The 25,552-nt window shown below is 49.6% G+C and overlaps 1 protein-coding gene across 4 annotated transcripts in view; it reads left to right on the forward strand.

Moving 5' to 3' along the window:
* The window catches only part of PLXNB1 (plexin B1), a 79,584-nt gene extending 57,614 nt beyond the window's left edge, over positions 1-21,970 (forward strand). For all 4 annotated transcript variants that reach the window (XM_074603402.1, XM_074603406.1, XM_074603405.1 and 1 more), the window contains 24 exons: positions 249-415; positions 1,470-1,621; positions 3,532-3,637; positions 5,358-5,494; positions 6,131-6,307; positions 6,502-6,670; positions 7,442-7,684; positions 8,952-9,128; positions 9,474-9,622; positions 10,012-10,112; positions 10,930-11,147; positions 11,349-11,527; positions 12,270-12,336; positions 12,907-13,053; positions 13,527-13,704; positions 14,602-14,705; positions 15,384-15,468; positions 16,216-16,382; positions 17,342-17,502; positions 17,737-17,884; positions 18,599-18,663; positions 18,752-18,827; positions 19,205-19,279; positions 19,819-21,970. In XM_074603402.1, the coding sequence (XP_074459503.1) occupies positions 249-415; positions 1,470-1,621; positions 3,532-3,637; positions 5,358-5,494; positions 6,131-6,307; positions 6,502-6,670; positions 7,442-7,684; positions 8,952-9,128; positions 9,474-9,622; positions 10,012-10,112; positions 10,930-11,147; positions 11,349-11,527; positions 12,270-12,336; positions 12,907-13,053; positions 13,527-13,704; positions 14,602-14,705; positions 15,384-15,468; positions 16,216-16,382; positions 17,342-17,502; positions 17,737-17,884; positions 18,599-18,663; positions 18,752-18,827; positions 19,205-19,279; positions 19,819-19,923 (3,353 nt within the window). In that variant the 3' untranslated portion in view covers positions 19,924-21,970. The remainder of the gene's footprint in view (positions 1-248; positions 416-1,469; positions 1,622-3,531; positions 3,638-5,357; positions 5,495-6,130; positions 6,308-6,501; positions 6,671-7,441; positions 7,685-8,951; positions 9,129-9,473; positions 9,623-10,011; positions 10,113-10,929; positions 11,148-11,348; positions 11,528-12,269; positions 12,337-12,906; positions 13,054-13,526; positions 13,705-14,601; positions 14,706-15,383; positions 15,469-16,215; positions 16,383-17,341; positions 17,503-17,736; positions 17,885-18,598; positions 18,664-18,751; positions 18,828-19,204; positions 19,280-19,818) is intronic.
* Positions 21,971-25,552: the final 3,582 nt, after the last annotated feature.

Here is a 25,552-nt window from a genome sequence, read left to right on the forward strand (position 1 = left end):
GAGTGCAACGCCTCCCAGGAAAAATACAGCAGACGAGGTGGAAGGGAATTGAGAAATCCTCGAATGAGGCTTTTTGCATGTGTAGTAATCCTAGCACAGGGAAACTAAGGAAAACATACAGCCTTGTTTGTGTTGCTTGTCACAGGGGAGGGAGGAGGAAGAGGGTTCTGTGCAAGATGCCGAGTTGCTGGATTATTCTGTGCTCTAGGGGGTGTTTGCAGCTGCCTCTGAATTTTTCTCCTTTGCAGTGACTTTTTACAACTGCTCTGTGGGACACACCGATTGTAGCCGCTGCCAAACAGCTGACTCAAAGTACAACTGTGTGTGGTGTGGAGGTGACAACCCCAGCTGTATCTTCAGGGGCTCCTGCAAGGAAGAGATAGAAGACCTGTGTCCAGCACCTCTCATTCACTCTGTGAGTAACTTGCTCGCTAGTGTACTGCACCTGGGGCAAGGAGGGCTCCATTCTCCAGTTGAAATCGAAGGGCTGGGAACTCGGAGTGCAAACAGTGCAGCTCAATAATACATTGGCCATCTGAAGAGCAAGTTAGTCCTTTTCTACCGTGATCCCTCAGTGTTGTGAGGATGCTAGACTTTTGTGCTGGGCTTTCAGTTTGCTGATGGAGAACAGTGGGGAAAGGTGCATTTGTGTCTCACGTGAGCTGAAACTGGCACACCAGAAGGAGCAGAATCATTCAGGAGCTGGGAAATGGTCCACAGGTTGGATCCTCCAACTGTCCCGAGCCAGACCCTGAAGTAGGTTGGCCCAACTGAGCCTGGGGCAAAGGAGGGCAAAACCCTAATTATAACGGCACAGCAAGGATGGGAAAGGCATGACAGGCTGCTGGAATTAATTATTTTTGTCTGTTTATTTTAAATGTTTCTTGCTAACTGCCACATGACAAGTGTCTGTAGCCATGTGTCCCTTTTGCTGTCAGCTTGTCCTCCCTCCGGTGGCACACAACATCCATGTGCTGCATCTTGTCTCAGTTTATCTTGGATGCTGCTCAGGGACAGAGCTTTGACGTTTGTGCAGCATGCGATTCATTGTCGTACTGATGCTGAGGGGGGAATGTTGCTTGCTGCTTCAATACTAGTAACATGTATTGGCTTGTGCATTCCCACTCTTCAGCAGAAATGCCCTCTGGAGTGGTCAGCATGTTGATGAGAAGGCTAAGCAGGCCAGTCCTTGCCTTAGAAGTCTATAGTGGATTATCACCTCTGGGGGGGAACTGCTGGCAACAGTGAGGTATGGGAAAGAAGGCTCCAACTGGTGTGTTCTTTATGGCCTTTCTTCTGATGAGGGTGCAACCTGGTACTAGTCCAAGCCAGTAAAAGGAATCCATAGCAGTGACCCGACCAGGAGGTTTGTAATGGGGCAGTTGAAGGGCCCTGTGCTGTAGATCAGTTGCCAGACTGCAAAGGTCTGAGATACTGTGACATTTACACATGCGCGGATGTCTTTGCAGGTGTACCCCCTGTCTGGACCAGTGGAAGGTGGCACTAGAATCACCATCACTGGCTCAAACCTCGGGCAGAAACATCAAGACATTGCAGAAACTGTCACTGTTGCAGGAATTCCCTGTGCCGTAGATGCTCAAGAGTATGAGATCTCTAGCAGGTAGAGTATCCGTGAAACCTCCTCCCAGAGGCAGGCGCTGGCTTTTCCCCCGGCTGCTGACACCAGCCTGAGATGTCATTGCCTTTGCTGTAGCAGGTATTGAGCCTTGCCCATTCCCCAGGGAGTGCCCCTGAGTAAGGTCACTGTCTGATTAGTTACTCAGGCGGTGACCTTAGAGAGATAAGGTTGTGCACAAGGCGATGGCCAAACAGCGCTGCCATACACTGAACACGCTGCCAGTACAGAGCCCGCAGGCCAGCTAGATCAGGGAATCGCAGGCTCGGAACCATGCGGTTTCATGGCTGTCTCTCCAAGCCACAGGGTGATATCAAAAAAGCGAAGGACGTGGCTTGTGCAAGTGTCACCACTAGGGAAATATCCTGACCGTGTTAACACAGGGTGAGGATGGGAATGTGTGGTTGGAGGTACAGCACAGATTCTTGCCTCTGCTTGAGTGGGGACACTCCCAGACTGTCATTTTTCACTGCTAACCAGACTTTCACCTTCTAGAACAAGCCCAATGAAAGGACCCTCTCAACCAGGGACAGACCAGGGAGGCCTGGTGGGCCCTATGCCACCTTTCCTGGTGGCTAGGAGTGCCTGGCAGGTCACACAATTCTTGTAGAAGTAGCATCTAGGAGGAGGATGAGAAGCAGAAAGACCTGTCCTGCTGAATCCAGCTAATCTAAGTGATAGAGAGCTGGATAGCTGGTGTGTCTGGCCAGGGCAGGACCATATTACAAGGCAGTGTAGTTGAGTGTTGAGAGGTGTGACCCAGCTAAAAAGCAAGGAGAAAGGAATATTTGTGTAGTTGGCCTGTGGCAGGGCAGGTAGGTGGGAGCCCTGGACAAGGGAGGGAGAGGAGCCAAGCAACCATCAGGAGAAGAGGAGAGCAATTGTGAGTAACCTCTCATCAGAGCTATCACAAACCCGTTTTTCCATTCCACGGTAGCAGTAGTTGTAGCACCCTTCCCTCTGGGAGCCAGGTAAGATCCTGCTGGGAAATGGCCTGCTGTGTTGAGCGGTGTTGTCCTGTCTGTGCGTCTTGTGTGTCTGGATCCATCTGCTTTCTGTTTTGATCCTAGAACTAGAGCATAATCTTTCTGGGGTTAGCACCGTCTTTGTTCTGTATCTGTAAATCACCTGGCATCACAGGGTCCTGGCTTGGGACTGCACTGCCCGAGTTCAAATTCCTGAGCCTTTTCAGTTGAGGGGATATAGCTGTGAACCTGGAACCCACTCCTGAGCAAGGCCCAGACAAAATTAATCTCATACTGTGTGGGAAGGCTGGGAAGTCTCCTGCAGAGCAGTTTTTCTGATAGCAAATCAGTGCTGTAACATGGGATTCCTTGCTGCCCTGTTCTAAGTACAACCTGACTTTTCACCTTGTCAGCATCTCCCATACCAAATTATGGCTGGGAAAAGGGCTGGGAAGAATTGGGTGGTGCAGAGCAGGGGAACTGGCTGGTCCCAGAGGCCACTGGCTGAAGACCAGTGCCAGCTAAACCTACCATCTTCAGTTTTCTTCGGCATCAGACACAGCGCTAATGTGTGGATTGACCACTGTTAGCCTGGGGTCGCTCCAGATGTGACTGATTTAATCAGGTCTGGACAATAGCAGAGTTCTTGGACTCTTCGTGTTTCTGTGATGCAGTGAGCTTCATCCTATCTATCCCAGAAAGAATAATCTTGGATGGGATGGGCCTGTTCGGAACCACCCCTTGCTTTTTCCTGCTGCAGCTCTACTCCAGCTCTTAAAGGTGTTTCTCAATGTTCAGTTGTATATTCCAAGCATATGATAAGGCTGAAAGAAGGGAGCTGTGGTTGCTAGATGGTTTTAGGACATGATGCAATGGATACAGCTCATCTGCTCTTCCATGGTGTGACACTGTTCTTGGATTGCCCTGCAGTATCGTATGCGTCACTGGCGGGAGCTGGACAGAGAGATCCGGGCACATTGTGGTGGAGGTGCCTGGAGGAGGACGTGGAGTTTCTGGGCATATTTTCACCTATCAGGTAACGTAATTATTGCTTCTTTAATACCTCTCCCTGTTCTTCCAGTATTTCTGCTGAATGACTATCTGTTGCATGAACTTATGGGACACTACCAGGCACCTGCTGGTGGTATTTTTATCCGATTTTTCTGGTGTTTGTGTTGTGTGGTGTTTTTTGGGGGTTCTTTTGGGTTTTGGTGGGTTTTTTTTCTCCCCACCCTACCCCGCCTTTTTCTCCCCCTGTTATAAGAACAGCTGTACTGAGTAATACCAAAGATTCTGTAGTCTAGTGGTTGGTTTGTTTGTTTGTTTTTACAATACTAACTGTTAAATGCTTAAAGAAAGAGGAAAAATACAGGGTACCTTTCTGATTTGGAGGTTGGTTTTTGGGGGGTTTTTTTGGTTTGTTTTTTCTTTTATTCATGATTTAACATCTTACTAAGACTTCTGACTTTTCTTTTATTAATTTGGAAATTGCTGCTTGAACACACTTTCAGCTTTTGACCTTCGGCAGTTGGTGGCAGTACGTCTGAAGTTACTGTGCATTGCATGGAGAAATGTTTCCTATTATTTTTAAACACATTTCTGGTAACTTCTTGATATTTTAAAGCCCGCAATTATGAAGTAATATTTAAGTGATTTTTAGATACAATTACTCGCTTTTCATCCTTGCTCTGCAACTTACAAGTTACATACGTAGTTGCATGTCTCCCTCTCCCATGGGAAGGGGAAAGAGATGCCTGAGAAGTCTTAGGCTATTCCGGTTTTGTCTGTATAGAACCATTTTACATACTGGATTACGCTTGTTGCCCTTCTCGTGGTTTTGGTTCTGTTATCACCGTTTTGAGGCAGGGTGATGAGGACGGCATGCTACGTCCAAGACGCAAGTGCAAAAGGAAGTTTTACTGTGGCGTAAAAATCTTTTTTCTTAATTCCCTTCCCAGTAATTCCTACCACCTGGTGTGTTTTTGTTGAGATCTGTGCTTACACCTGGTAGAGTTGTTAAAGGTACCAAAGCAGGAGCTATTTCGAAACTCACAACTATGTACATATGGTTGGGTTGGTTTTTTGCTGTAGTTTCCTTGCTCCTCCTCACTTCGTGTATCTTGCTTTTCATTTATCAGCGGTAACTTACTTGTGCCACTCTGCCTCTTCTTCTAAATTTTGCTGCAGCTCCTCAGTGGTACTAAGTTTTTGTTACTCTGAATAATTTAGCAAATTTCATTTCCCCTTTCCAGGTCACTTACAAGTATGTTTAACAGCACAGGTCTCAACACAAATTCTTAGGGCTCCCTGCTGGTAATCTCCTCATCTATTAGATAGACTATTTATTTGCTACCTTGTTTTTCCTAACCTGAGTTATTAATCCAGTTACTGATCTGAACAATCCCTTTGAACTGCTAATCCCAGGGTTTGTGTGTGAGGCTCACGGCTCTGCTGTTCGCAGCATCCATCTGCCTTTTGCAGTCTGTGGACAGACTGGTCCCCCGTTCGTGGTTCTTGCCGATGTGATTGATCGATTGATCCCTCCTCTGTTGCCTCTGCTCCGTAAGGTAACTGCTGGAGCATAGCTGAGGTCTGCCTGTGATTGGGATCTATAGCTTCTATTTTCAGAGCACTGGAGGTCACTGAACATGTTCTGTTTTCTTTCTTTGCCTTATCTTTTAAGGTCCTTGTCATTCACCTGTTTTTTTTTTCCTGTTTGTTTGGTTTTTTTTCCAATTTTTTCCCCCTTCTTCTAGAACCCAGAGCTGAAATCCATTGTTCCAACTCAGGGCCCCAAAGCGGGAGGAACCTGCCTTACCCTTCTGGGCTCAAAGCTGCTGACTGGGCATCCTAGCGAGATCAGTGTCCTGCTTGGAGACCTCCCTTGCCACATGTAAGATCAGAGCCTGCCGATGTGCTGGCTGTGCACTGCCCCACGTCCTTCCCAGCGCCGTGCAGGGCGTGATGCTGCCTGGCTCAGCCCTTAGCGCAGGCTGTTGGAGCTCTGCTCTCCTCTGTGTGCCGGGAGATCCTCACCTTGAGGGTCATGGCAGCAACCTCGACCATCTTACATTCCTGCCCACATTCCCTTGAACATGAGCAGGGCTACATGGCCTCTGTTCTGCATGTCTCTTGCACGGAATGTGCCCCATCCTGACAGCTCTGCTTCTGCTGATGGGGAACTGCGGTTGGCTCCCGCAGACTGACACTGAGAGCTGCTTGTTCTCTTGCATCCTGGGACACGCACACCTGGCAGCACTGCTGGTGGGAAGGTGCACGTGCCTTGGTAGCACGCTTCCAGTCTCTTCAGTCTGGACAGTGGCTGCACCTGTTTTTTAACGTGCTGCTCACTGACAACTCCCCAGCGATTATTGCTTGCTTAGATAAGGCGCAAGACGTTTCGGCATTAAATTTAGGGAAATACCAGAAGAGGTTTGCAGTCTGTCTGCAAAGAGCAAGGCATAGTACTATAAAATCTGTCTCTACAGTGGCTGTGTTAATCCTTTGTTCTCTCTTCTGTCTCTCCAAGCCTCTCTGAGATGACAGAGGATCAGCTGGCGTGCCAGACGAGTCCCAGCAATGTGTCCACAGAGCTCCCAGTCACTGTCAAATATGGGGACCAAGAGCGGAGACTGGAAGGATCCCTCTTCAGATATACTCTGGATCCCAACATCACTTTTGCAGAGCCACCTAAAAGCTTCCTCAGGTAGAAAGACTGAGTGCACCTTCCCCAGGGCTGTGTGCAGGGGCAGGTACCGCAGCACCAATGGCATCTGCTTGAGTTGCGCTTTGGAGTAAAGTCAGGCTCGTAGGAATGAGCATAAGCAGAACGGTGGGAGCATGGGCGAGACAGAGCTAATGGATAACAGGTGGGTGAGCTCAGCTGCTTTTCTCTTTCAGTGGAGGGAGAGTGCTCAGAGTTCATGGATACAACTTGGATGTTGTGCAGAAACCGAAGATCCGAGTTACAGTTTCTCCATCTGAACGCCGACGCCGTGGACTGGGACGATGGCGCAGAATCATCCCAGACACCGAGTGCCCTGAGGATGCTCTGTGCAGCGTCCAGCAGGTAGCATGGCAAAGTGCTCAGTGGAGCTGAGGGTACATAAGGGTTGATGTGTTGCTCTGGAGGGGTGGGCTTTCAGTCCCTAGGGCTTTTCCCCTCACTTGCTGTTATCTGCTTGCATCCAGAGGTATTAATGTGATCATCGAGGTCACAGAGCACGCAGCAGAATTTGCAGAGGTAGAGGATGTTTGGCAGCCAAAGTACAAGAAGGATTTGCATTATTAGTGCAAATGATGGAGGGCTTCCTGTACAGAAACTGGGAGAATGTGCTGCTGATGCACACGCATCAGTAACAGCTGGTTTTACCCATGTTCTTAGGAAGGCATTTGTGGCTGTAGAGGAGAAAAAAAGAGACTCTTAATACTTTCACCAAACGTATAAAACATATTCAACCAGAGGAAGGAGCACTTCAGAGAGGCATTCAGGCTGTGAAATCAGCCTCGCATTGAAGGTCTTCGGTCCTGTTCTGTCAGAGCAGGGACATCTAAAGCCAATGCCCCCCCAGAATTTGCTGCCAGGGGAATGTCAGAGCTGATTCCCACTGCGGAGACCTAGGTACTTACAACAAAACTAGTGCTGTGAAAAGGAACACGGGGAATTCCTCAGATCTTGGATTTTTTTTCCCTCTACCATTAAGCAGAGTTCCTCTGGCATTGCTCCAGATGAGAGGAATGCAGACGGGCCCCAGATTGGTCAGGGCTGGGAAGTATCGCGAAGCTGCAGGAGAAGCATTAGTATTTCACTACTGACTTTTTTTTTACCTTTCGCGTTTAGTTTGAAGAACCATGTCTTGTTAACTCCTCCTACCTGATCCTGTGCAAAACTCCAGCCATTAACCTGCTGTTGCGGAGTGTCCATATCAAACTGGAATTTATTCTGGATAATCTGAGCTTTGATTTCAACTCACTGCATCCCATGCCTTTCTCTTATGAAGTCAACCCCATCCTAAAACCATTAAATGCCGAAGACCCTGCCAAACCATATCGTCACAAGCCAGGAAGCGTCATCTCTGTAGAGGTAACACAAAAACTAGCTGGAAATAATATTCCTCATACAAAGTTGTTTCTAACCTGAGTGTTTTAAATTGGTGTCGTGCAGCAGCCAAGTTTTTAAAGCGTTTGACAGGCTTAAAGCTGTCACAGCACATCTACTTTGGCCTATGAGAAATGGTACCTAAGAAGAGGAAAAGAGTGCATCAAAAAAGCCTCTTGAGCCCATAAACCATTGTTAAGCTTCATAGGGCTTGTGGAAACTTCTGTGCTTTTTTATTTTTAATTCTAATAAACTATTTGTATACGAGTTGTTAGTACTAAATGAAACCCGCATCTTACCCTCAGCTGCTGCCTTTTTCATAATTTCTTGAGATTCCTCTAGAAGTAACTTAGGAATAAAAGAATCCTGGCGGTAGGGAAGATCTGTTACTAGGTGGAGGTGGGAGAATCACTCTGAGGTATTTCTTTTGTATGGAAAGGTACTTTCGAGTGCAGTACTCGTTAATAATGTTAATGGCTGCAGCTGGAGATGCTCCACTTGCTTTTTTTTCGCATATGAGTAAAAACTGTGAGGCTGTACTAGTCTAGAAATGTCTCGACTGCTGCCACTGGTATGAAATGCATCTTGAGGAATTTGAGAAGAGTGAAAGAGAAGTAACAAGATGCAAGCTTTCAAAGAGCAAGGAGGTTGATCTACCAATCTGTCAGGATGCCCTGACAGACCTCTGGGCAAAAACATGAAAGCGCTGCTGCAGGATCCAGCTTAGAAAGCATTAAAACATAAAAATGTAATTAACATCAGCATGGCTTTATTTAAAAAAAAAAAAAAAGCCTTACTACCCCAAATTTAAAGCATATTTGTGTAGCAGACAAAAACAATAGCTATGTTACACCTTTGAAAGGCATTGATTGACTCACCTGAGGGCTTATGTTAACTGACATGAGATTACCTTTTTAAATATATCCACGTTGTGTGTATGTATGTGCGTATACACACAGAGTGAAGAGTTGAGCTCAGTTGTGCTGGGCCTGAAGAGCCTTAAGAAGACAGGCTATTTACAACTGTACTTAGGCAGCATCGTACAGGTCCTAAAGCTACAATCTAAATCGTACGCAAGTGAATTTTTTAGCTTACAAAATTAAGTTCTGTGGCCAATTCAGATGTGAGCTTAGAGGAGAAAAAAGGCTGCTTTCATCCTATGGTGTGGGTCTCCTCTATCTTCTCTGGAGCCATGGAAATGCAGAGTTGTTTTTTTTCCCCAATTTGATGTGCTGTTCCATAACTGTTCCAGGGGGAAAATCTAGATCTGGCTATCTCCAAGGATGAAGTTATGGCTATGATTGGGGAAGGAATCTGTGTGGTGAAGACACTAACCAGGAATCATCTCTACTGTGAGCCTCCCTCTGAGCAGCCGGCTCCGCGGCACCGCACGAAGCGGGAGGGCACAGACTTGCTCCCGGAGTTCACGGTAGGAAATCGGCAGTACCGCAAGAAATCCTGTCGTTTGTTTGAAGCACAAGCAAGAAGGTAGTGGTGGAGGCAGGGAGTGGGATGGGAAGCGGAGGAAAGGCAGAAGCCCTGCGAGGGGACAGGGGAGGTACCAGGGGCGGCAAGGAGCTGCTCTTGTTCTCAGCTGTGCTCTTACGTGCCAAACATTGCCTGAAAGCAAATGGTATAGCTGGGTTCAGGGGTTGTGCTGTGGGTCTGCTTTGCTAGAGAGCTGTATGCCACCTGGCCCCATTCCGCAGAAGCCCCGTGGCTTTGTATTTCATTGCTGCGCTGAGCTTATGTTGTGGCACGTGCTTTCCTACAGGTACAGATGGGGAACCTGAACTTCCTCCTGGGCCGAGTGCAGTACGACACAGAAAGCCAGCTCACCTTCCCGCTGGAGGCACAGATTGGTTTGGGTGTTGGCGCATCCTTTGTGGCACTGATCGTTCTGGTCATCGTCTTCATATACAGGTAAGAAACTCTGGCATTGTACGAGGTCTTTAAGCTCCTCTACAACATTATTCAGTGGATGTGGCCAAGCGTGTACCTCTTGGGCCTAGACAAGGTCCCAGTTTTCTTTATTTTGTGCCAAATTCTGAGCCCCTGGTGCTGTTGGATGTGTGAGGCGTGTTGCGGCTGCTGGTCACAGCCTGCACCGTGGTTCATTCAGAGCCCGCACCTAATGGGTGCTCCAAGAGACACATCTACTTCACAGAACTCTCTTTGGTATCCTGCAAGAAGATGTTAAGTAGAAATCACCTCAGCACCAATGGCCCAGGGGTATTTGGTAGCAACACAACAGTTGGCAAGGACAATCTCTGGGCTAGGGCCACTGAGAACAATTCTGCTTCTTATTGCAGGAGGAAGAGCAAGCAGGCTCTGAGGGACTACAAGAAAGTTCAAATCCAGCTGGAAAACCTGGAAACAAGTGTTCGGGACAGATGCAAAAAGGAATTCACAGGTCAGTCAGTGAGCTCCTAGGTTCTTGCAGCTTTAGGGAAGCTTGAAGAACCACTGTCAGTCCTACTTCTCTTCCATTCCTACTTGTTTGGGTAGCTCAGAGCAGGCAATGACTTTATCCTGTGCTGGTGCACTGAAACTTACAGCCAAATTATTCCATTTTTAATTCTTCTCTTTAATTCAGAGCACAGTGATCTGTACAGACCCCTCTGATTCTCCAGTTCATCCTCTGGACTCAGTCGGAGAGCTAAAGGTCAAGACAGCACAGTTGGAGAGATCTTAAGGACAGCTAGCCCAGACTTTGTGTAGGGCAAGAAGAATTACATCCCATGTTCTGGGCTCGCAAACCTTGTTCTTCAGCTGCTTACAGCAGTGAGCCCTTGCATGGGAGATGTGGGGTGCTGAAACTGTGCAGGTGACTCAGGCTGTAATCTCCAACTAATGTGGGAAGCAGTGAGGAGCAGGAGATCTCTAATGCTCTGTCTCTAATGTAGGTAATGCCTGTAATCACAGATCTGTACTGAACAGTGGCTTCCTCTTTATAAAACTGGAAGCCACCTCCTGACCGTAAATGAGAATAATCGCCAAATTCACCTTCTGGTTCCACCCCAAGCTGGAATTTTCCTCATGCGGTTTCTCCCAGTGCCTAGTCTAGTTTTAACTGTTCTAGCAATGGGACCCCAATGTGCCTCTTCCTTTCAGGAAACATTCTTCCTCAGTCCCATCCTGCTAGCCCTAGTTCTTGCACTCATCTCATGCTCTGCACCATCAGTTGCGTGGTCATGTGGTCAACCTCATGGGCTTTTCCTTTCCCTCAGACCTGATGACTGAGATGATGGACCTTACAAGTGACCTTGTGGGCACAGGAATCCCCTTCTTGGACTACAAGTCCTATGCAGAGCGCATTTTCTTCCCGGGCCACCGTGAGTCACCACTGCAAAGGGACCTGGACATCCCTGAATGCCGGCGGCAAACTGTGGAGCAGGGCTTGGTCCAGCTCTCCAACCTGCTCAACAGCAAGCTCTTCCTCACCAAGGTAATGTCCCTCTCTCTGCTTGCAACCTGCTTTGGGGTCGGGGTCAGGGCCATGCCACTGGCAGCTGGTGGTAGGAAGCAGGCAGGTATGTTAAAGTTCATTCCTGAATAGCTCCCTGCAGCACCGCGTCTTCCAAGGGCCAGTAGCTGTGACTGCCTTGTTTTCAGCAGATTTACACACTGGGTTCTCTCTCCCCACCAGTTCATCCACACTCTGGAAATCCAGCGCACTTTCTCTCCAAGGGACCGGGCTTATGTAGCATCATTGCTCACTGTGTCGCTGCATGGGAAGCTGGAGTACTTCACTGACATCCTCAAAACACTCCTGAATGACCTTGTGGAGCAGTATGTGGCCAAGAACCCCAAGCTGATGCTGCGGAGGTGAGTGAGCCAGCCATGGTCCCACTGCGAGCTACCTGAGGGGACAGAGCCTTTCTGCCCAGCTGGCAAGCTCTGAACCTCCTGCGAGGAGGACAACATCCTGATGTGGGCTACGGCTGTAAGACCATTGTGTGTCCAGACAACAGGCATCAAACTGGAGGAAGCAGTAACAATGATACCCCTCTCCCCCGTCAGCAATTAGTAGGGAATATAGCAGGAAAGGTGTGAAAAGAGTAGGAAGCTGGAGTTGCCCACCCCAAATTCCCCTTCTTTTGAAGCTGCTGTACATTAACTCTCTGCTTGTGTTCAGGTACTAGGGCTCTGCTAAGTCTGCTAATCTCGCTTTGCTGTTTAGAGGTCCCTGGGCTCGCAGTCGTGCCGTTTGGAAGCTAAACTGAAACATCTCCTGCGTTTGGATCCCCATTAGCCTCCTGTCTGGTCTCCTTCTGGTCTGAACAAATTTCCCCTGTTTGAGACCTGCCAAAGGCTTTCCTCTGCCCTGTTTGCTTGTCTCTCCACTGGAGTTTGGTGCCTCCTTCAGGCTGAAAAGTGCCTCAAATAAGTGGTATCAAAAGCATTAACCTTAACTGGTCTCTAAAGTCCTATTTTTTTTTTTAATTCCTCTCCCTTGATCCTGTATCGTCATTCAGTGTGCCCTTTTCTCAAGGGGAGTGATCTTTATCTCCAAATCCCTATCTACTCTGCACCGTATTCCTGTGACCAACCTCATGCTCTCTTCCAGGACAGAAACAGTGGTAGAGAAGCTGTTGACCAACTGGATGTCCATCTGCCTGTACGCGTTTGTGAGGGTGAGCTCTTTGTCTATTTGTGGTGCAGAGGGGCCAAAAGAGGGAGGACAGCCACAGCCTTGCTTTGTGCCTCGCTCGTAGCTGCAATAGTGTCAGAGTCATCCCATATTTCAGGGTGGGGAATGAGAGAGCTGGGCTGTTCACTGGGGATGGTGATACTTAAATCAGCATTAATACCACTCCTTGTTTCCAGGATGTCTCACCAGATCATGGAGGGCTCAGTGTAGCTCCTTTATCTTGAGACACTCTGGCCATAGGCTGGTCTGTCCATTGGGAGGACTGATTCTGACCTAATTCCTTTCCTGGAGAGGGGGTGGCAAGGAGAGTCTCTGAGATTAGTGCCGCAGAGGCAGAGCAATGCCTTGGTCTTGCGCATCCACCTGGTAGTTGGCCTGTGCACGGAGCAGGAGCTGCCGGCAGAGGCTCTGTCTTTGCCTGCTGCAGCTCAGCTGATGTGTCCTCAGTCCTGCTTCTCCTCTGCCTGGGTGTCCATGTTTCCAAGCCATTGGGCTCTGCTGGGAGGAGCAAGTTGAATTTCTCTCAGATGAAACTCCTTCCTCTCTGTGCCAGGATTCTGTTGGGGAGCCCCTTTACATGCTGTTTCGAGGAATCAAACACCAGGTGGACAAAGGGCCAGTCGACTGGGTGACGGGGAAAGCCAAATATACTCTGAACGACAACCGCCTTTTGAGAGAGGACCTGGAGTACCGGACTCTGGTGAGCACCGAATCATTTGTTCCCTCTGCGCTTTCCAATGCAACAGAGCTTAATGTCTCTGCTCCCGTTATTGAGGCAGAAGTGCAGCATCCTGCCACTGTCTCCTGGGAGCCAGGTTTATCCCAGCAGCGTAACTTCATAGATGAGCAAGAGCTCTGCTAAATCAGGCACTTCTGCCCTAGGCTGATAGAAGCCATCACCACAGTAATCCGGTGTATGTGCTGCGCTGTGTCTAGAAATAAGGGGATGAAATTGCTGATGGCGCATCGAAGCCCCTCCCCAGCGCTGTTGAACTGGCTTCCAGCTCTTGACACAAGAACGAGAACACGATGTTTAACATCTGTGAGGTTTTCTTTTCTGAAACTTCCAGTGAAAGGACTAGCTGTTATCTTACCTTAATGCCAGCCATCAAAGGTGTAAATGTGTCAGATGTAATCTTATCAGCTGAGTAGCTGTGACCTTTTCTTCCCCAGACATTAAATGCTTTGACGCAAGCAGGAGTTGCTGCAGGAGGCGCAGAGGACTCCCAAGGGATTTCTGCGAAAGTGTTAGACTGTGACACCATAACACAGGTGAAGGAGAAAATCCTAGATCAGATCTACAAAGGGACGCCATACTGTCACCGACCAGACCCAGACACCCTGGACCTCGGTGAGCAGAACTCCTTGGTGCCAAAACTCAGTAAGGAAGTGGAAGAGTGGTCGTTTGCTATCTGTGCGCACCACCCTGGCAGGCATGAGGTTTGTCGTCCTCTACTGAGTGCGCACAGTCACTGACCAAGGATCTTGCACTCTGGCTGGACCCAACAGGGCATGATGGAGGAAAAATGCTTAACAGCAAGAGGCAGAGATAGGAAAGAAGCAGTTGGGTCCAGCCCTTCCCATTTCATGGTGTTCTTTGCCAGACTTGGACCATGGCAATGGCTTGGGCAAGGGGACGCAGGAAAGAAATGCATGGAGAAAGTATAGGAGGGAAGGACGATTTGAGAGCGGCGCAGAGATGCTATCGTCATAGACTGGCTCTTCCTGCCAGTGAAGTCAGTGGCAGCATCTCAGTAATGTATGTCGGGGAGGACTTTGCCCACACTGGTTAATGAAATGTAGGACTTATATTGTGAGGGAAACCACTCAGTTTTTCCATCTTCTTCCTTCTTTGGCTGTTGCTGAATAGCGGTGACATTTACAGATGAGCAGGTGCTGGGGGAATAGTAGCTAATAAGGACGGTGAGTGCATATTTGTCGTTTGAATCACCTGCTTGAAGAGTCACAATCTTCAAATTCCTACAGAATTTGTAGGAACTTGGTGAGGGGAACCTATGAGGCCATAGGGGCCGCCTGTCCCTGTGCTTAGAGACTGTCCTGTGACTGCAGGACTCAGCATTGTTACAGGCGCTTGCTCAGGTTATGCTGTCTGTGAAATAGCCTGGGTAAAGGTTGACAAGGCTCAGTGGGTTTGTAACAAGGCCAACCAGGCTGAAGAACAGCAGACTTCAGAGATGCCTCAAATTTACAGTTTATCCTTTCATTTTCTGTGTTTTGATGGCTGTAGAGTGGAGATCAGGGCTGGCAGGTCATCTGATACTGTCTGATGAGGATGTGACATCTGTTGTTCAAGGAACTTGGAAACGCCTGAACACTCTTCAGCATTACAAGGTCAGAACTCAGCCTGACATTGCCTTGGCACTCCTCTCATCTTCTACACACTGTTATGCTCTATTTGTGGCTCTGGCTCCTGGTGGATCACTGTCAAAAGGCTGGAGCTTTCTTGCAGCAGCATATTCAAATTAAGTCAGTGCTGTGCCCTGCACTCTGACTTTAAGAAGCGTAGCCCCCTCCTTAACCTGCACCTGAGACATGGGCAGGTGTAGAGCTTGGAAAAAAGACACACAAGTTCATGCCTGGTGGCTGTTGCAACGAAGGGGATGCTGCTGGATTGGTTAATGTTCCAGTCCAAATCAGTCAGTAGGTGATGGCGCACTGATCTGCAAAGTAGCTTCTAGGAATGGAAAGCAGGGTTTGGTTTTTTTGTTTGGTTTTTCTTTTAAACTACCTTGCACCAATGTGTCATATCTTGCTGCAACGTGTTCTAGACATGAATGACCTCACTCCCTGAGTATTATCATCTTCATCGTACTTTGCACATAATTTTTTTTAATTGGTACAAACAAGATTCTCCCACAATCAGGAAAGACAGTGATTGTGTCCCCAAATCCCTGTTTCTGTCCCTAATTCCGTTTATGATATAGTCTGGTTTGGTCTACAAGCACTTGCCTGTTGTGCTGATGAGAAACATGCTGTTTGTTTTGAATGCTGATTTCTGCTCGTGCGCAGGTGCCTGATGGAGCAACAGTAGCACTGGTCCCACGCCTGACCAAGCACATCCACAGGGAGAATCAGGATTACATCCCAGGAGAGAGTGAGTTTGATGTCCTGTTCTCATAAAACGATTTTAAAGCACTTGCCAGTTAGTGGGAGGGGTCTCTTGCCATAGCCCCAGCTTTATGCTGCTGTAGAAGGCCGATACATGATTTGGACCCTTATAGGATTGTCAGGAAATTGAAAGCTTGGGCAGGTGAGATAAGAGAAAAGCAAAAGGTCGTAAGAGTAGAGGAAAGTCAGGCTGGGAATGAAAATGCAGGATAAGCAGAATTCTCTAGTTCTGACTCTCTAGGGCTGAGCACAGTCTGCAACTTGTATGAATCTTAATACCCTCAGGTGCTGAGCGTGGCCCAAGGGCGGTGATGGGACGCCAGGCGGTTACTTTACTGCCTGGCAGAGCAAACAGCTCTATGGACACTCCTGTGGCGCAAGGGACAATAGCCACAGGCTGCTTCTTAACAGGTTCAGACTCGAGATGGAAAAAAAAACTTCTTCAGCAAAAGGGTGGTATGGTACAGCCTTGGAACAGACAACTGGGAGGGTGGCGGATCTCTGTCTGTCTGGGGAAGTTTCCAAGACCTTGAAGGTTTTGGGTGGACAAAGGCAACCTACTGTAGTGCTAGCAACAGTTGTGCTCTGTGCACTCGGCTGGACGGAACCTCCAGAGGTTCCTTCCCCTTTTGTACTTCTATCATACTGTGAAATTTTGCTTCCTTGAGCCTCACCTAGCCAAGCTGTACTGTGAGAGAACTGATGCTCATTGGTAAACAATTGCTTGTTTTAGAAACGCCAATGCTGGAGGATGCGGATGAAGGTGGGATCAAACTTTGGCACCTGGTAAAACCAACAGAAGAGCCAGAGCTTCCCAAGCATCGGCGTGGGAGCTTAAGAGATCGGGAGCGAGCCAAGGCAATCCCAGAGATCTATCTGACACGTCTGCTCTCAATGAAGGTGAGAAGAAGCACAGATTGTGTTGTGCTTGACGCTGTAGAGACAAACTTCTACTCCTACTAATGGGTTAAGTTTTGCAGAGCCTCTAGGAGAGTGAGAAACGGTTTTATCCCTGTGTCCACCCCATGTTTGTTTGTGTGTGTGTGTGTCTCGGAAAAAGGCCGGTACCCTGTGCTTTGCAGCAGAGTTTCTGTGGCAGCCGCGTCCACTGGGCTGCCATGTCTGCTCACCTTCCACCCCACCCAGGGCCAAGAATATAGGACTGACCTGTTACCTGCTGCAGCAAGATGATGCCACAAATACACACCAGCCATGTACAGATTCAGCTGCAGTTATAAATCAGGCATAGTGCCTGCTCGTGTTCTCTTTTTTGCTTTATTCCAGTCTCCTTGTTAAAAAATTGACCCAGGAACTTGTCCTTCTGCTCTCTTCTCAACAAAGGATCTACTTTTGGCATCCAGGTTCCCCAGCCAGTGCCCTGCTTGCAGTAGTACTGTTCCCCAAAGGACAGCCCAGGCACTTAGCCAGGCAGTGCCTGTGTTCTTCCCACATTTACTGAACTTCCTCTTGCTGCTGAGCAAACCCCTTCTCCTTGTTCCTGTCTGGCTGGATACAGCTGGTGGCAACCAGCAGTCCCCCTCCACTAGGCAGTCTCTACGGTTCTGTGCCATTCCGTCGTGTTGCAAGCCCTCTCCCCTGTAGCAATCCCCCTTACTTGCAGACCCTCTGAGTACATCTGACTCCCCTCCGTGTTTTGATTTTTTTTCATGAGCTTCTCCCTGGCCTCGGCTCCAGAAACTGCTGGGGCCTCCTTTCCCCTTTGCTGCTGCTCCCTGCAGTGCTTTGGATGGCTGTGGGGAGGTTGCTGAGCAGAAGAGGGTAACCGCTCATCTGCGCAAGGCCTGGGTTCTCCACCCTCCTCTGCCTGTGCTGACTCTGTCCTGCTCGGTTCTCCACAGGGCACTCTGCAGAAGTTTGTGGATGACTTGTTCCAGGTGATCCTCAGTACCAACCGCCCTGTCCCTCTGGCAGTCAAATACTTCTTTGACCTGTTGGATGAGCAGGCGTTACACTATGGGATCGCAGACCCTGAGACCATCCATATCTGGAAGACAAACAGGTACGGTGTTCCTTGTGGGCCCCAGAGGAGGCACTGCTAAGCTGTCTAGAGCCAACAGCCACCTTTGCCTACTGAGGAGGAGCAAAGTGTGAGCGCAAGACAGCAGAACGTGGTGTGAAAAGCTGGTTTTGCTGGGAGGGCAAAGCTGGGAGATGCAGTAATGTGCAGGGTATCTTTCAGCACTGTAGCTGCTACCTCTGCTGATCCCCTGTTGGGCTTCTGTCTTCTCTGCAGCCTGCCCCTACGGTTCTGGATCAACATTATCAAGAATCCTCAGTTTGTTTTTGATGTGCAGACGTCAGATAACGTAGATGCTGTGCTCCTGGTCATTGCGCAGACCTTCATGGACTCCTGTACAATAGCTGACCATAAGTTAGGGCGGGTAAGTACAGAGGGAGAAGGGAGCACGGTTGGCACGGATAGCTGAGCAGTGCTGCCCCAGGAAGGCAGTAATGTTTATGTAGCACCACTGGAACAGCAGACCAGGCCCGTCCTTACTCCCATGTGCCACTGGAGAGTGATGGGGACTCCTGGGAAGAGAGGAGGGAGGAGCTGATTTTGTTTGGCATACAGAGGTTGTTATTGAGGGGTGCTCTTTATTTACAGCTTACAGCTACTTGGGGGGCAGAGCTAAACTCTAGTTGGCTGTGGCAGACAGTGTAAATCACAGGATGCATCTTGAGAGATTCAAGTTGGCCACTAGAAAAACTTTTTACCACCACTGCTCACCCTGTGCCCAGAGTGGAACAGTCCTGCACAGGTCACCAGAGATGGGATGGGTGGATTTCTGGAGGATTTCAGGAGTCAGCTATGCAAAGCTATAGCCAATGTGATCTCATTCTGGTGGTCACCTGGCTCTGGCTCCAAGTGGAAGGCTGGATCCCAGAGGTCCCTTCACCAACATATCTCATAGTTCCTCAGACTGCATTACTAGAAGAGAGCCTGGTATTTGAAGCCCCTTTCCATACAGAGAACAAAAATTCCCAATCCTGAATGAATGACAGAAAATTGCAGTGATGGTGTTACCTGCTATAAGTTTAGTCCACAGCATAATGAACGAGCTTTTTGTAATCAATTCTGGTTTTGGATGTTCAAGGACTCTCCGATCAATAAGCTGCTCTATGCCCGGGACATTCCTCGCTACAAGCAGATGGTGGAAAGGTAAGAAATGAATGTGAGGAGTCAGTTTAAGCAGTAAGAAGGAGGTGAGGGGGAACAATACGCTAATTGCCTGTGTACCACTGTGTAGGTACTATGCGGACATTCGTCAGACCATCTCTGCCAGTGACCAGGAGATGAACTCTGCCCTGGCTGAGCTATCACGGGTAAATAAAATAATTTCAGAAGTCACCCTGGCCCCTGACTTGTGCGTCTAAGAGAAAGTTAGTAATGCAAAGAGGAGATATTCCAGCTGAGTGTGCGGTTCTGCTCAGACACGCTGACCCTTCCCAGGCTGCTCTGCCTTTGCCCACCACAAGGAGGGCGAGGGTCTGCCCAGCCAGCACCGAAGAGAAACGAGTAGTCAAGGATTCAGGACAAGGAGTATGTGTGGGTTTTTTCCTTCGCTAGGAACTTCTGGTGAATTCCCTTTCCGGTTGCTTTGTGCAACAAGCACATTTCCTAATGAGCTGTGAGGATGCAGAATCTAGAAGAACAATTGTTACGTGTCTCATGGTTTTGTCTAACTTCCTCTCTTATTCAGAATTACTCAGGTGACCTCAATTCCCTGGTGGCTCTACATGAATTGTACAAATACATCAATAAATACTATGACCAGGTGAGTGCCTGTTTCCAGCAGGTATGAACATGCCCTTCTCCTTTTACCATCCAACCAGAAAACCTCCAAAAACTTAATAATTAAGAGCAGCCAGACTATTACAACGCTGTGTATTGTTTCGTAACTTCCACGTCATAAGTTTGCTTTATTCTTATCAAAGAGGGAGGGAGGGAGGAAACCAAAAAAAGGGCTTACATCTAACTTGGAGGCTGTTGGGATTTTGTGTACGCTTCTCTTTTTGACTCTGTAACTAAATACTCCACTTAAAAATGAAATGCAATTAGTTCAGATCCATTTACTAAAGACATCATTTTCAGGTGAGAAGTTTAGCGTTCTTTCTGCACTGTGAAGTTTATAAGTTATTAGGACGAATCTAGAATACTTAGTTTGTGGTTAATTTGAGACGAATTACTGCATAGCTGCTCTAGTCTTGAGCACGCTGGATTCCAGCGTGGGGCTCTCCGCCGTGCGTGGAGCTGGGCTGGTTGGCGGTGCTGTGCGCTGCAGGAAGGCTGCCAGTGAGCTCTGTCTCGTTGCAGATCATTACTGCCTTGGAAGAAGACCCAACAGCACAGAAGATGCAGCTCGGATATAGACTACAACAGATCGCAGCAGCTGTGGAGAACAAAGTCACAGATTTGTGACAGGCGCAGACAGACTGCTCTCCCCTGGCTGAACGGGGACAGTGCTCGTCCTACCTATACACAGGGTGTCCTGCTGCCATTGGAACCAGACTCTCCAAGGAACCGGCGGGTGACATGAACGGGGATGGCCAAGGCAGTACAAAGTACAAGCGTCCTTGCATCTCAGAGAATATTTTTTTACAGTTTTTTCTTTTGAAAAGCAAAACAAAAAAAAACCCCAAACTTTGGTTTTCCTCTGGCAGACTGTCAGGGGGACCACACAGCTCCTTCCTACAGATGTTACGTGAATGTGCCAAGTTTCCAAACGACGTTGTTGAAGAGCCAGGTGACGATGCCGAGCACCGTGTCTGTGGAGTCCTCGGCCTTGCATGGTTGCCCTTGCCAGTGCTGGGAGACTCCCCTGCTGCAGCCGCTCACTTCAGCGGGGACGCAGGAGGCTTTCCCCAGGCTGACAGCTGTACTAACCTCTGTCCCCAGCTAGCGAGCGCTCCTGCGGTATCCCATCTGAGGTATCCCATCTGAGAAATTGCCTTGCAGCCATGTCCCCACTGGTTCCGGACGCTGGATGTAGAAAGGAGAGCATCCGATGGTGAAGGTCTCTCGCTCCCCAGTGTTCTGGTCTCTGACAGCTCGTGCGCGACACCTGCTTGGATGCAACGTGCTCACCAGCATGCGCGCTTGCCCGGGGGCCTACTGTAAATGGGCAGCACCCCTTCACCCTTTCCCTCAGGACAAATGCAGCATGTGAGAGTCGCTGCCTGGCTCGCCTCAGTCTCCACCGACCCAGCTCGGGATCCGTCTTCCTGGTTCCTTGTGGTCAGAGGCTGCCCTGCTCTTTGGAAAAGCACAACAAACGCCTTGTGCCACTTCCCCTTCCTCCGGTGTCCAGCTGTTCTGCTGCTCTGAACTGGACTTGTAAATACCCTCAGAAAGTTAATGTATTTAAATGCTGAAGGAGAATGTTTGATTTTGTGGCTTTGAGACAAAGCTTTTCTTGGAGAAGTATCTCTGTGCACTTCTACTGACAAACGTCTGTCAGCACTGGAGCAAAGTTTTCTCCACTGCTTTGTCTGCAGGGATAACCCGTAGATGTCTCTGTTGTCGTAACAGCAGCTTGCTTTTCCCCGCAGCTCAGTTCAAGGCTTAGCCGTGGGCTCTTCTGTTAGGCTTGCCTTACACCTTACTCTGTTTCGCTTCCCAGACTCTCCTGTTGTGGCACATAGAAGGGTTATTGGTGAGCTGTGAACTCGAGGAAGCCATGAAGCACAACTGCATTGTTCCCAAGGAGCGTCAGGTGTCCTGCAAACGGGAATGATTCGTGCAAGGAAGGAGAGGCCGGAGCGGGCACAAGCACAGTTAGATGCCAGCTGTCACTGGGCAGCTCCTCGCTGCTCCCTCCTCAGCTCCTGCGCCTCCTGAACACGGTACTCTGCCCTTCTGAGAGCAAGTTCCTGTGTATAAGGGCGCCCTGCTCATTCTCGCCCCCCGCTGCTAATTCCACGCTGATGTCCTGCGTGCCTGGGGCAGGTAGACAGGTCTGACTCCTCTGCCCCTTCCCTGAAGTGGTGACTGTGCGGGCCAGGAGGGACCAGAGCTAAACCAGGGCAGGATCGTGTCCCTACCTCTCTTTACATGGCATACAGCAGTAATTCCAGGCCCAGCACATCAGCCCTGTGGCTTTGTCGGAGCGCTGCGCAGCTGCAAAACTGTTCTCTGAGCAACGTTAACAACAAGCTAATGCTGGCTTCGCTTCCCACAAAGCCAGCTCTCTCCCGTGACCGTCTCAGCAGTATTCCCAGGTACTCTGTGTGCCCAGGGGACGGCCAACACCCCCGTGCCACCTCCTGCCCCTGTCCCGCTGTACAGAGCAGCAGGCGCGCGGGCTGGCGGCTGCCAGGCGGAAAGCGGGGGGCAGAGTTCGCCTCTCTTCCCCAGGGTGGGCACCTGGTTGGGTCTCGCTCCTGCCTGACCACCCATTTCCACGAAACTTACAGGAACTTAGCATCTCTGAAACCTCTGTCTCGACCAAATCTGATTAAATCAGCCCAAAAAAAAAAAGCCGGGTGGCGGAAAGGACTGGCAGATGGGAAACAGCAGATACAATGCACGCTAGTAAAGCCCATTCCCTTAGGAACTGCAAAGAGGCGATTCCTTGGTTTGAGGCAGGTGCAGGTAGAGTGGCAGAGTAGCATTGTCCCCTTGTGTGTTGACAGACGGACGTTCTGCCCCAGGCAGCAAGATGTAGTTTGTGGTCTCTCCAACTTGCCGAGTGGCTCCAGCCGGGAGCCAGAGGCTCTGCTGGATTTATGGCTCTGCAGACTGTTAACGTCTGCCCTTATTTTTGCAGAATTATCTCTGCACTTTCCCAGAAGAGGGTGGCTTGGGGATTAATTCTGAATCCACCTCACATTGGCAAAGGGAGAGGAGGACTTGGTGGCTCTCCTGGAATCGTAGTGACAGGAGTCCAGGTGTCTCTGCTGGGGACGCAGCCTCTGCCCACGTGGCTGACTTAGGCCGTGGGTAAATGGGCTCCACGTCCTCTGGGCTTCTCAGTGGCGCTCCTGGGTCTTGGAAATGATCCACTTTGTCCGAGTGTAGCTGTGAAAGTCTGCTTTTATTAGAGCAATAATCAAGACTTAAAAATAGAGCTAAACATAGGTGATTGACTTATTTTTACATCTTGAGCTTGTCCTTGCGTAGCCGGCCAGGAGGCACTGCCCCGCGGGTGCGGTGTGGGTGGAAAGCTGGTAGTGCCCGTCTCTTCCCATCCATCTGCCCTTGGTGTTCCAGGTACCGGCATCCTCCTCCCCTGCGGACACGCACTGAGGGTCCCTCGCTGGGATCAACTTGGGTGTTTAGGCATGGCCCCTCTTCTCTCCGTCCATGCCCCTCTCCTGTGGCAAAATCCGTTACTACGACAGGGTTCAGTTGCATTTAAATTTGCACAAAACAGGTTTTGTTATGAAATTCCCTATTGCGGGGATGACGTATTTATTTATTTCTCGTGATCCTTCCAAGTTTCTTCCAGTTTCTGCCTGATTCCACGACCAGCTTGTCAGACGCTCCAGAGACGGACGTTCCTTCTCAAGGAAGGAGAATCCTCTCTGGCCGCTCCTGTTTTCCCACGGGTAGCAAGTTCTGCGGGCACCAGCTGAGAGTGCCCTGCCACGGCCACCGTTCCCCTTCTGCGAGACACAAGGGCAGCAAGGGGACGTTGCTGCTTTAATCGTATTCTCAGAAAGGGGGTGTTATTGAATGGCAGGCGTTAAGATTTATTTAGTGCTGCGGTCAGGAGAAAGAAACTTGCTTCCACCCCGGTCTGGATGAAACGCCGAGAACTGATCAGTATTAAGATAAATATCCGTTGGTGTATTTGAATGTCTCTCCTGTTGGCATGAATAAGAGTAGCTGGCACCCACGCCATGTAGATGTGAGAGTGCTTGCTTTCGTCTGTCTGGTGGCAAATTTAGGTGTACCTGGAACCTTTTTTTTTGTCTGTCTTTTTGTAGAAACGATGGCTAATTTTTTGAAATGAAAATAGAGGGTTCTCGGATGCTGCTGCCTCGGTGGAACGCCATTTCTTTTTCAGGATGTGTCCTGGTTGCAGGGAGATGCTGCTTTTTTGGTGCCTTTCTTGTCGGGATGATTCTTTTGGTTTCCAGAACACCCAGTGCGTTTGCTCTGACAGTCTTTCTCCCGGTCCTCTGTCCCGGTGCCTCTGCCCTCTCCCAGCCTTGTGACTTGGTGTCTCTCTGTTACGCTATGGCCTGACCTGCATTTACGCCCTGCCACACCTTGAGTTCTGCTCAGAGCACCCGAGGTACCATCTTTTGCAAATTTGAATTAATAATTAATATAAAAAGCTTGGAAAAAAAAAAAAAAAAGTACCTGAATTTTGTTACATAGTGTAATAACTGTTTGTAGATACTGTTTTGAGATGTAGGAATCTATTGGTGATATAAGAGGTTTTGTCTGTAAATAATCAGTTTAGAGTCCAAATGATTTTAATAAAGAGAATTCTTACACAATAATTCAATAAATTTTAATATACAACCTGCGTGTTGTGCTTGTGTTGCACAATGATGCAATTCCCCAGAATGTTTGCCTCTTTTTTTTTTTTTTTTCTTTTTTTTTTTTCCGCCCCCGCCCCCCCCCCCATAAGTGGAAACTGCGTACCCCTGAGCACCAGGACCTGGGAGCCGTGCCGGGAGCGTGGGGCTTTTCCCTTCCGCCCCCTCCATCGTCTGCGAGATACCGGCTGCGTTTCTTCAAGATGACCTTGTGCCACCTTCTACTGGTGGCTCCTGCATCGCCGCCGCTCTCGTGCGGTTTCCAGAGCTCAAACGCCATCCCTGCCACAGGAGCGGGGAACCGCCCTTCGCAGAGGAGTTTCGCGTCTCCCGCAGCAGGAGCTGGGCTGGGGGCAAATCTCTTCTGTGGCACGTTACGGCTCCGGTTGTGTTTTTCCGTGGTGGGGGAAGTGGGGAGGGGGTTGCTTGAGATACGGTTTGTATTGATGGCTGTTGTCCACCAGTGTTCCTAAATTAGCAAAACAACTTGATTCTTAAAGTAATTGCACAGCTCTTCCTAGACATAAAGCTGGCTCCTGGCCCATCTACCGTTCCCTTCCTTTGCTAGCAGAGTTTTGGCTACGGTCTGCTTCTCCCCCCTCTTATCTATGTAATGTCACCGCTTTAGTCCCTCCTTTTTCCGTACGTCTGTGTGTTCTTGGTGGCCTTTTAGGGGTTACAAATGGCTCGTCCCCTGGGTGCTGCCCCTGCGCTCGCTCAGCACCCAGCCTGCTGCAGCCTCTGCCCCCTCCCTTGTTATTTTTAGTGCGGGGAAGGCAGGTGAGAGGAGAGGGGCACAGGCAAGGGGAGAAGCGCTCCGGGAGGCCCCGACCTGGGTTTGGCAGCCTGGATCTGCAGCAGAGCTACTGCTAGGCAGCGTTTAACCCTTTGCTTCGGGGCTGGGGCTCGGTCTCTGCAGTCTCAGCGAGGAAACCTGAGCTGTACAACACCAGGGCCCCAGCGAGGGGGAGGCCAGGGCTTGCTTCCCCGGCTCTGGTGCAAGGCTGCAGCATGAAAGGGGAAAAAAAAAAAAAAAAAGTTATTTTTATTGTGTGTGGCCGTTTGCTTCTTGGTGCCGTGTGGGTGCTGGGATGTTCAGGTCCCACCCGAAGGAGACCTCGGTGGGGCAGGGATGCCCAAAGGATGCTGCTGTCGTGGTTGGTCTCCACGAAAAGGGAGCGGGGAACTGTGGGCTCTGTGGTTGCCAGCACCACGTTTGTGTTCGGCTGCGTGTGGGCACTGCTGGGGGAGGCCGAGGTGCCTCAGGTCGGGCAGTGTGGCACACGGGTGGGCTTGGGGAGCCTGTCCCCTCCGCCAGGCACAGGGGATGGTGCCAGAGCAGCAAGGCTGGGCCAAAAGTCCCACCGACACGCTGCTGGGAGCAGCGGGAAGTGCCAGGCAGCCCCACAGTTTCTGGGTCTGGGGACAGTGGAGCAAAAGGGAAGGATTTCTCCGTTTCCATCTCAGTAGAGCTGTGAATTTCCCTCTATAAATAGTTGCTGTGGAGACTATGGAGCCGCAGCAGGCTGACAGACCTGCTGGCAGGGAAGCCGGGGGGA

The sequence above is a fragment of the Larus michahellis genome, chromosome 10, assembly GCF_964199755.1.
Source record: "Larus michahellis chromosome 10, bLarMic1.1, whole genome shotgun sequence".
In the NCBI taxonomy this organism is placed as follows: Eukaryota; Metazoa; Chordata; class Aves; order Charadriiformes; family Laridae; genus Larus; species Larus michahellis.